The 11895-nt window shown below is 35.0% G+C and overlaps 2 protein-coding genes across 2 annotated transcripts in view; one reads left to right on the forward strand and one right to left on the reverse strand.

The window, feature by feature from the left end:
* LOC100372084 (uncharacterized) overlaps positions 1-1548 on the forward strand; it is a 41245-nt gene extending 39697 nt beyond the window's left edge. The window contains exon 43 of the mRNA XM_085497326.1: positions 210-1548. Within this exon, the coding sequence (XP_085353452.1) occupies positions 210-332 (123 nt within the window). The 3' untranslated portion in view covers positions 333-1548. The remainder of the gene's footprint in view (positions 1-209) is intronic.
* A 1087-nt stretch (positions 1549-2635) lies between these two features.
* On the reverse strand, positions 2636-11895 carry LOC100372233 (uncharacterized). Its single transcript, XM_002738325.4, has 3 exons — positions 11539-11895; positions 6436-6640; positions 2636-5621 (listed from the first exon to the last, which is right to left on the reverse strand). Exons 1-3 carry the CDS (start codon positions 11716-11718, stop codon positions 5032-5034), a joined length of 975 nt encoding a protein of 324 aa, XP_002738371.1. The 5' UTR covers positions 11719-11895; the 3' UTR covers positions 2636-5031.

An 11895-nucleotide genomic window follows, 5' to 3' on the forward strand; every position in this document is an offset into this window, starting at 1 on the left:
TTCTTCATTTTATTTTCATTAATTTTGGACTAGAGAAACATAATTTACAATTGGATGTGTGGTCTTGATCAAATTTGTGAGAAATAAAAGTATATGGGAAAAAATATATATTGAATGTAAGTTGACTTTTATGAGTTTTAAGGATTACACATGTACATGATATTCGGTTTGATTATACTCATTACCATACTTATTCTTTGCATTGATAGGTGAGTGGACGATTGCGTACTCGTATCACCGAGCAGTTGTTGTACAATGACACACCTGATCAACACGAGACAATTATGCGCTTACAGGAGATGGAGAGACTACAGATGCAGGGGCAAAGATAAATAATGGCAACCAAGAGTATTCATGAGGATAAAATTTCAACCAAGTTACTGCGAGTCCAGTTCGGACCCCAGTCACCTCAGATCCCAGTGTAATGGCCACTGCTACCACATTTTCCAAATTTGTCCCTCAAATGATTTTCAGTATCAAAAAGTCAAGATGGAATTGTTGTTGCCACCAGATATTTAAAACAGAATATTTTTATATATTTTTTATTTATTTCAAAATTGCTGTTCAATTGATAAAATTGATGAACTGGATGGATGATGTATCACTTACTTATCTAAATCATGGATTGGGCTGATAGCATGATTATTCTTGATTGGTTACTATGCCCTAGCCAATCAGGAAAGGCAATACATTGGTCCAATCAAATAACAGCTTATATAATGAATGCTGCACTAGTTTTTTAGCTTATGAATAATTAATATATATATATGGTCATTGATTGCTTTTGGGAAAGAGGGTATAGTAAATAAAAGTGCAATCTCCAAAATTTGATGGACACAAAAAAAACCACACTATCAAGCCAAATTGTGGTCTGTGTCAATAAGGGGGCTTAAAAACAACCATCCATATGTATGAGATGTTCAATTTCAATTGTTGATATTTTGAGAAAAAAATAATTTCAGTTCACCAGCAGTATCCGGACATAATGATTTATTGAGATGTAGAAATCAGTTGATCTGTATAATTTAATTTCACTTGGTAATGTTGTATAAAACTGAAATAGATAATTATTACATGTATTATGTATTTTTTTCACATTTGTCTAACTATTTTTTTTTCACTGGTTTATATTCAGAGACCTTGTCTAATTTCCTTTACGGTACATTTTGTTTGTAAATGAATTTGCTATGCAATAAAATTAAATGCAAGAGTACAAGACCATACTGATCAAAGCTTCAAAATCCATCCTTTTTATTTTTTTTTAATATATAAATGTACATACATTCTATTAATTACCATTGATGAACTACTTTTGAAAAATATTATTGCTAATCTATTTTTTGAAACTTGACAAAAGTTGATTGACATTGAGAATATAAAATCATACTATTCTGCCTTGCATTGGCACATCAGGTCAGCCCGTCCAGGCATGGTACGATGATATCCATGTCAAGTATTGCAAACCAGACATGTATTTTATTTCATTTGCAAAATTGTACAGTAAGTATGTAAATAAGGGAAATAAAGAAATAAAACTCTTTTTCTAAATTTTGTTTCTTTTTCTTATTATAATTTTTGTATATCAGTAGCTTCAATGATGATGATAAAGAATTGTTATGCTGGTACATATCACACATGGGTCAATGTCTTCATATTCACACTGACCAGATGACTTGACATAGAACTGTCTGGAGAACTGTACGTCCACCTTAAAATGTACTAGCATGCATGTATAATAAATAATGTGTATTGAAGGTAGCTCTCCAAGGTGAAAACACAGGTAACATTATTGGCCATAGACCATATCACGAGTACAAAAAATTGGAATTGCGATATGGTTTATGTAGAGGTGGCTGCAATGTTTTGATTAAACGCTTCCTCTGCCAAAATGTATCAAGCCACCCATGATAAAGTAAACAATAATAAAAGCAACCATTCTTGATATTGCAATGCAGTCAACCCTTGCATTATATCCAGCCATTATACAGCAAACCAATGCCCTCTGATACACTTAGAGGAGAAACTATTTGAATAGCCGGACTTAATTTGGGGACTACATCCACGTATTTCCTATAAAACATAGGCATCACAGACAAAATCAAGTGCACAGCATGAACACCGACCGTACATAGAGGGCAGCATACAAACAAACTACTGATGTACATGTATAACAAACTAAAATACTGTTCACTACAACATTGCATTCTCATTGGTCAATTGATACCACATGCTGTCCAGTTCTTTCCTTTCTAGCAAACCACTGCACACATTTTCAATTTTGCAACATATAATTAAAATAAAAGACTGCAATGTCCATTACTGTGCAATAACAGGGTTCAGACGAGGATGTTCACTTAAATAATGGACTTGGCTACGTTTCATTCCTTGAATTATGAGTCACTTACAGTGCCGTACTTAGGAGAAGGGTTTATGGCAAGAAAATGTGTGAGGTGACCCCAAACAAGTGTCTAGACCTATCTTTAAATCCAATACTCTGTGGAGTGTATTATTATTGTTATAAATCACCAACATCTAAATTTGATAAACTTTTTGTAGAAATGAATTTTCTTGCAAACGATTGGTTTCGCGTCAATAACCCAATTATGTGTATGTGATAAAAACATAAATCCATATACACAAGTCAACTTTTTTATTTACGAGTATGTACATTCATAGTTCATACATAAATATTATACAGCAAAATTCAATGTTGTACAAACCAAGTCACTTGTCAATTCAGTTTAAAACTTAATCTACTATCTATACTATTACAATTGTTCTTTACTAATCATATCAGCATAATTTAATGAATTATTCATGAGATTATGTAATTTAATGAATTATTCATGAGATTATTTAAATTTAATGAATTATTCATGAGATTATGTAATTTAATGAATTATACATGAGATTTGACAAATGAAAATTAAGGAGGTTCAGACACAATGATTTTATGACATACTTTATACGAGTTCATACCTTCAGAATACTGAAAAAAAAAAATATAGGTTTACCGATTGATTTTTGAGATACAAAAGTATCATAGAAAATTGTCATTTTTCCACTGGTTTCTATAGTGAGATTATTTATTCATATCTCAATATTTTGCTTGGTGATATGGGATGTAAATTTTTGTATTATTGATATGAATCCCAATATTGTGAAAACATTTCAATAAATTGACATATAATTTTTAGTGAGTTTCTAAGCTGATATTAGTTTTCCATTTACAATAGGAGAATATTTCCCACAATGCATTGCATATATGTGTAGTACCAGTAACAAGCTCAGTAGTGCTAAATTTGGCTCAAATGGAAAATTAGAATAGAGACAGATTTATATTGGTAAATAATTTTACAAGGGTTTCATTGGTTCACACAATTATTCAGTACCTCCAAAAAAATCAGTTGAAATCGGTTAACTTGGATTGATACAAATTGTAAGCGTCAATCACTAATGCGTCTGGTAACGTCAACCTTAAATAAAATATCATTTGAAAGTAAATCTCTCACCTCCCTATACATAAAATAACATCATTGTTAACCAGTGTCTCAATTTACGACAGAGTGTGAACTAGAAATATAATGGGAATGAAGAATACATACCACTGAGTAGACTGGCGGAGTCGGGATGATTAGTTTTTTTTTTTTTTAGTTTAAATAAAATAAAAAAATTCGTGTTAGCGCGAAATCACCCCGACTGGTTTATTCTGCAGGAAATTCATTGCTATTAAATATTCATGATGCACATATTATAATGAGGTGGGCGCGAAAATACATGCATAATGAGGTCAACATGGTAAAGGTCACATTGCAGACCCAACATGGCGGCACGTTGAAATTTGAGTTTGTCGTAGTCGTCGTAAATAGACTTAAAAAGTAACTCGTACTAGTCGTAGAATTAAAAAAAAACGACTGCTACAATCAGCAGACGTCTTCTCGGTCAGAGGTCAGTTGAAGAGACGTTGTGATTGGCTTAGATGATTGTCAATTAGAACACTCATTAACATAATTACCTGTTGAAAAATCGACGGGTTCCTGCAGTGTCGATAGAGGGCCATGCAGAATAAACCAGTCGGGGTGATTTCGCAGTTACAGGGAATTTTGCGCTAACACCTCCATTTCGCGAATTTTTTTATTTTATATAAACTACAAAAACAAATTAATCGCCCCCACTGCGCCAGCCAGTCTAACCACTGAGGGCAGCATAACACAAACTGAGTGCAACTGAGTAAACCATAAAAATGGAGATCAAGTCAATCTGAGGTAAATTTATAAAAATACTAATGAATCACAAAAAGTCATAAAAAAATAATTCTACAACAAAAAATAAAATATCAACACACACTTGATATTCACACAATTTGCATATTATGATAATTATTACAAATTTATGCATTGATTCAGTAATTTATGATTTTTACAACACTTGTTTTGCTAAATATGATTTATTAAAAAGTTAATAAGATATTTAATACTCTGTGTAACAATAAAATCTATGACAGTATTTAACAGAAACTACTGTAAATTATGGAAGTATATTCAAATTAAATTATATGAAATTAGGAAAAAAAACATCCCTACTAAACCTACATTCTGTTCATAGGTTGCTCATGGCCATTAGAGACTTTGTTAACATGCGTCTCATCTCAGGTTCAAGACCAGCCCTCTGCCTCCAAACTAAACTACACTGGGTTACTCGAATCACATGTTTTCCAACAGTGGGTTAAAGCAAACTCTGAGTCAAATGCCATAATTTGCTACATGTGTGAACACACTACAAGGCTTGATGCATCATCAGTGGTAACATCATTAAAGAATTACAGTTGTTGACTACGGAAATTTCAAACAGAAACATTATATAATGTAACTAGTTATATTTCTCACCACTAAGCAGGGTTATGCCATTTCTTGCCAGGGGGTTGGATTTTCTTGAGGAAAAAACTTTTTATACAAAAATCAGGTGATCTAACTAATAAAAAGATTAGAGAAGATGGTATGACCAAATAATCACACTAAGAGATAAAGTGATTCAACAGCCAAACATTAATTTGTAGGTTATTACAAACCAAGAGACTGCCAATAATGATATATTAATGACAGCGTTGCTCGCAACAGAAAATGTAATTTCGCATGTAATCTTGGCTGAGGGGCACTGATCAGAGCTCGACAACTCATTCATTGTAACACTCAGTGAAAAGCTTGCATTTCTAGTATAGTGACACGGTCCACATGTTGACATATCAGGGCAATGCTCATCTGGTGTACACCAGCCATACACAGCAACGTAATAATGCCCAACCCTGAAATTTGAATCAGGCGGGGCTATGGTAATGGTACGATGATAGATCTGAGCGAGTTTCCATGAATGATCATATATAGTCGGTCTTTGAATTGAACGAGAAACGATTAGTTCCGGCCAGGAATATCCGGTCGGGCACTCTTCTGGATTCAGACAGTTTTCGAGATGTACATCGACGGTAACACAGTCACGAGGAATGCAAAATCTGTAATAGCTGTATTCTTGGGGTGTCAATGTACCTTGTATTGTCATTCCCATCATGTCTGGGGTCTCTGGGTGAGTTGATGGTATGCTCTCCACCAATAATATGAATATAGAATCTAAAAATAAACAAATAAAAACATATTTATTGCAATCTTGACTCAAACTTGTAGCAACTGAAGCAAATCAGGTTTGATTTGATCAATACTGTCTGTATGCATAATTCAGGGTACCATTGTGATATCTTGATTTCATATATCTTTTATGTGTGAAGCCCAGAACTGAATTGTGCGATGAAAATTATAGAAAGTTTCTTGGTTAATATTAAAAAAATATTGATGAGTATCACATAATTGATTGATCAGCGCCATCTTGGAAATATCACATGTCAAATTTCTGGCATTTTAGTTGACAATAAAATAAAAGATTTTTTGAGAAAGATTTTGGGGACGACAGTGACAGTGACAGCCAACAAAAGGTAATTGAAGGCAAATAAACATGTGAAGCATAAAAAACTGTTTCAAGTCATAGCGTAAAATAGGGGACTAAACCATTGTTCTCCGTTGAGGGGAATGGGAATTACCGGTACTCGCTTTTGAGGGTGTCACAATAAGCAAGGGAGAAAACAGTTTTTATGCTATGAAAACATGAAAACCTTGAACGTATTATATGTACTTTAGTACAACATCATTTTTTGTTTGTTTACGTAATGTTTTTAGGATCATGTGCTGCAAGTTAGAGTGCAAATACCTGAGCAGCCGTCCTCAGTGCAAATGATTTTGCCCAGGCATTTTCAGTGTCAAAATCTCCAAACTATCTGTTTTTACGCAATCTGGAAAGTCATCACATCATATCACATAATATCACTCCTATAATACTTTACACACTATTCAGAAAATAAATGGCTGGAATATGTGCATATTATATACTCACTCTCATCTCCACTGTGTACTTGATCACTACAAAACGCATGCACACCAATGTAGAAGGTACCAATTTCAAACTCGGGATCCCAACTCGATATGGTAAGATTCTCATGGCCCCAGTCGTACGATGACCATGCTAGACTTTTTTCTGTGGGATATAGTACAGGAAATCTGGATACATAGAGATCTGGTTCACCCTGGCTTCTGATAACCTGATAGAGAAAGTGAAAAGGGACAAGTCACTGAAAATGGTACATGTTGTCAGAAAAATGGCTGAAGAACAGCATTCGTTGAAACAAACCGACCAACCATCGGTTATTTTGAATTGATCTGATTGAGACAAATACATGCATGAATTTTGAAGAACAACAAAAGAAGTTCATTCCTATGCTAATGTGTTGTTATTATATGTAAATTAACAATAATGCCATGACAACTACCAGTTTTATGTGAAAACTGACACTAATCTGACCTATGTTGGTTCTTAATAAAGCTAATACAGCAATCAACCTATGTTGATCATTGGTAAAGTAACTTTAGTCCATTAGTTTAATCTGTAGTTTTTAGATATGTAAGTTACAAGTGTTTTCAAAATCAGCATGTTCACATTTACATAGCATTTGCAGAAATTTGCATATTCCTTGTGAAAACACTGGTTTCTTAGTTCATAGTGCTTTAGTAATAAACTACCCCCTATATGGATCCAAGACATCTATGTGTATCTTATTCTCTTTGACCTCCCAAACTGCCTGTCCCTGTTGCTGCGGTGCAGTGCCCTCACAGGCCGTACCTGGATTTAAGGCAAAGTTAATATGTTAACGAGTTTTAAATACAGGGAAGCTAGTGGGCCTTTTGGGAGGTCAGTGATTTAAAGGTCAAATCTGCATATTTCAATTGTGCTGCCCTATTAGCATAAATAAATAAACTATCCGTTTGCCGACAATTTTTAATTTAGTACTCAGTTCGCATTGCCAAGCCAGACACAGACGTCGTGTTTTTCTCAACTCCCACCCACCCCACCTTCTTTCACATGGGTAGGTCATGATATTTACCATGGGTGTAGGTCATGATATTTACCATGGGTGTGCTATTCCTTTTATTTCTAATTCTTGCAATGTCAAGGCAAGTTGATTGGTTTTTCTTACTTTACCAATGATCAACATAGGTTGATTGTTGTATTAGCTTTATTAAGAACCAACACAGGTTGAGCAATGTTTTCTTTTTAAAATTTACCAATAATCAACACAGGTTGATTGATGTCTTTTAGCATTATTATTAATAATCAACACAGGTTGATTAGTGTGTCTCTTTTAAACTCCAAGGGGGACTTTAGTCCTTTAGTTTAGTCTGTAGTTTTTAGATATGTACGTTACAAGTGTTTTCAAAGTCAGCATGTTCACATTTACATAGCATTTGCATAAATTTGCATACTCTTTGTAAAAACACTGGTTTCTTAGTTCATAGTGCTTTTATATATATATAAATTAGTAATAAACTACCCCCTATATGGATCCAAGACACAGGGGTTGAAGAATATGGAATTTTTCCACTGGTCCAGGACTAGTGATAAGAAAATTGTCACTAGTCCGTGTAATAATTTCACTGGTCCTAAAATGATGTTTTAACATTATTTTTCATTTTCTAACAGCATATTTCATTTTTAATACATATACATGTACATGAGTAAGTTACTTTTCTGATACAATCTCAGGTAATGGAGCATGTTCATCAGTTTTAGGTTGAGGTAACTTATCTTCATCAACTTCAAGGCATATAATTGCTGGGTCAGGATTATAATCAGCTAAATCTGGTCCTTCAGACATAACAAATAATTGATTCTGAAAATTGTTATGATTTAGTCTAGTTCTGAGTTCAGTTTTTATAACATTCACTTTAGAAAAACCTCTCTCACAAGCACTACTACTAGGTGATACTGTTAACATGTATTCCAATAATTTCTTAACTGGTGCACTAATAACATCATTTGTACTCTGTAGAATTATTGAGTATACATCTAAAAATGTAACTGTGACCTGTGTGTTTTGCAATAAAACTTCAAGTTTAACCAAGCATTATTTATTGTCTCTCTTTCTGATTCACTGAAATATGACTTGACTATACTGTATTGTTCATGAGTTCATTAATATCTTCATTGCCATATGTAGCCAATTCTTGTTTATCCATAGGCCACTGATGAAAGTTCAGACACAACAACTGTTTAAATGATGGTTCATTAAGTTCAATAAATCTGTTGTTTATATATTTAGTGGTATTGTCAATCAGTTTTTCAAAAACTGGTGTATTATATTCAGCTGGTAATAAAATACCTTTAATTTCAATATCTCCAAATTTACGAGTTTCTGGTTCATAGCAGTCAATAACCAACAACGTGTCTTGCTGAAATACCCTTGACAAAATTGCAATAATTGGAAGAAAATCTAACAAAAAATAGAGCATCTTCAGGAAAGATGACGATCTAATCGCCTTTAAATAACCCATTGCGCGGTTTGCATCATCGGCTCGATTACCAGCAGTATAATTGTGTTCTAAGTGTTTTACAACTGTTACAATATTTAACGCTAATGACTTCATTGCCCGTTTTTTGCTTGCCAACCAGCGAACCTGTTTGACTGACGAGAAATGTGCTAAGTCCGTCTCAAATATATTTGCAATCTCCTTAAGTTCACGTCGACGTTTCGGAAAATCGCGATAAAAATGAAATATCCCCTTTAACGTAGCCTCGAAGTCTGATATTTGTTTCACAGTTTTACAAGCATCCAAAATCGCCAATTCCAACTTGTGCGCCACACAATGAATACCAATAGATGACGGGACAACGTCTTTTATTTTCGTGACGACACCCGTCTTCTTTCCCATATTCACGGAGGTACCATCAAAGTTTGATGATATAAGAGATGGTTTTTTCTCCCTATCAGGGTTGAGATCGTCCAAATTTAAATCAACACTTGATAATCCCTTCGTCAAGGCATCAATAACCCCCTGTGATGTGACATTTTCTACTGATGTAATCGCAACCTCACGGGTGACAGGTACCTTGGTACGTGGCCCAACATAGCATACATAAGTAATTTCCTGTTCAATAATTGATTTGTCGGTACTACCGTCGCCAAGAACACTGATAAAATTCACTGTCTTGATTTCTTTGGAAATGTCCTTTCTTAATATTGAAGCAATGTGTTCCATAAATTCCGTACAGCCATGACTATTAACATAATTTTCTCCGAGCTTTAATCCATTTTTCTTTTGAATACCACAAATAAATTTGAAGTCAGAAAAAGGCTTTCCTGCTTTGGCGACCGCATATGCGGTGTTGAATAAATATCTCATTCGGTCTTGGTTTTCTTTACCCATTCCCATGAAGGATTTGACAATACGAGTTTCAAATACATTTTCCTGTGACACTTGCGTTGCTGCTCGGCCATCTTTATCTCTCAAGAACTGTCGGCTACAGGATAAGTGTTCGTTGGTAACATCGTGAGATCGTAGCGGATCGAGTTTCAAATTAGTCGTTCATTTCACTAAGGCGCTTGACTTATCAGATGACAGCGGATAGTTTCGGCAATATTCACAAAACATAGTATTCGTAACTTCATCGTGGCGTACCCAAGGAAATTCAGTTGTCCAATGTGACTTGAAAGACCGAACACGTTTCTCACGATCATATTTCTTGTCTTTCGTCAAGTTTGCGAGTTTCTCTTGTTCACTATGACTTGATGTCACATTGTACTTCTGTTTTTTAGACGGAAGTTCTTCTGTCTCATCGTCATCACCCCCTTTAGATTTTTTAATTTGACTAAACCCAAAATCAAACAAACTCATGGCTGTTGTACACAAATAATGTTTGCGGGTGCAGGATTCACACACAAAGTAGGCTGACATCATTGATGTTTCCGCGTGCTATATTATTGACCAATTACAGTCAGCGTAAGAAAACGGAGGACGTCACTACGTTCCACGTAATAAACGTAGGTTTGAGACTACGAATATCAGGACTGTTTTAGATTAAATTGTTATATGCAGACACCTTTATTATTTGTTATCTATAAAATCAATGGTCCGACGGACTATTAGTGCTTTTAATCCGGAGGTCCGTCAAAGTAATTTATGAGTCCCGGACCTCGGACCACCGTATTCTTCAACCCCTGAGACATCTATGTGTATGTGTGTGTTATTCTCTTTGACCTCCCAAACTGCCTGTCCCTATTGCTGCGGTGCAGTGCCCTCACAGGCCGTACCTGAATTTAATTGAAAAGTACCTCAGAACACGATTTATGGCTCAATTTGTGTTTACAGACCCCAAGACAACATGTGACAGGTAATAGAGGCACTAACCACACATGAGATATCACTTGAGTTTTACCACTTGTAACAATAAATAACACAGATCTGTTTTAGTATCCTGAATTAATTTGAATGATTATAATATACTGTGAAATACTTTATTTTCGCTGAAAAGGCATTTTTGGTGTTTTGTGTGGTATTTCTTTACACTGATTTTTGACGAGTTGAATGTGAAATATAGGGAAAAAAGTATATTCGCTGGATTTTATTTTTACGGAATCATCCTTTCAGCGAAAATAGTGAAAATAAATTCCAAGCGAAAATAAAGTATTCTACAGTACTAGTATAGGTCACAAGACATTCCACGTTGCTAAGACCACAGGGGTGAAGGCTCCAGCCAGCTCACATTTTTTAAACTCGAAAAAACAGACGAAAAAAATAAAAAATAAAATCTAAAAAAAATACCAGGTTGAAGAATATTAGTTGCTCCTTCGAATTTAGCCAAAGCCTTACCTACATTTTACCGATATCTGCAGAATAAATCAAGAAAACTACACAAATTGACTCCATTTAGGAATTCCTAACAGTTTGTCTGAACGCACGACACCGTTGGAGGCGTGGCCTGTTCAGCATTTGTCAACAACCAATCACAAGACTGGTAACGAACCAGTTGAGCAAGGCTAACCGAGTCGTGACCTTGATGTGGTTCGTTACCTCGCTCGTCATGCCCAAAATCAACACCCACATAACTGAAACTATAGCTATTTAGTAGCACATTGAAATTCATTGGCAAAATATGCTCGTTTACCTGAACTCTGAGATCCATACAGGGCTCCGTCACTTCAACTGTAAAATACTTAAAAGAGTCGCACTGAACCTCGAACGGTCCACTTTCTTCGCCCAAATCAATCGTTAAGTGTGCTGGAGATTCTGCCATGATTACACAAAACATCCCAAACAATTGCAACAAAATTGGCGACGAACACATGGTTTTTAACTAACGGGAAAAACAGTCCGTCAATATTGAAAATAGTTTGCTTACGGATATGAAACGATCGTGCCAAAGGGACAATCCCTGGATATTGGCACTTTTATGATGTAGCTGTGAAACAAGTCGTAAACAGTCGCGGAGCACATTTATCACACGCCATGCATGTTAAAATAA

This window comes from Saccoglossus kowalevskii, chromosome 3 (genome assembly GCF_978046115.1).
Source record: "Saccoglossus kowalevskii chromosome 3, keSacKowa6.1, whole genome shotgun sequence".
Classification (NCBI taxonomy): Eukaryota; Metazoa; Hemichordata; class Enteropneusta; family Harrimaniidae; genus Saccoglossus; species Saccoglossus kowalevskii.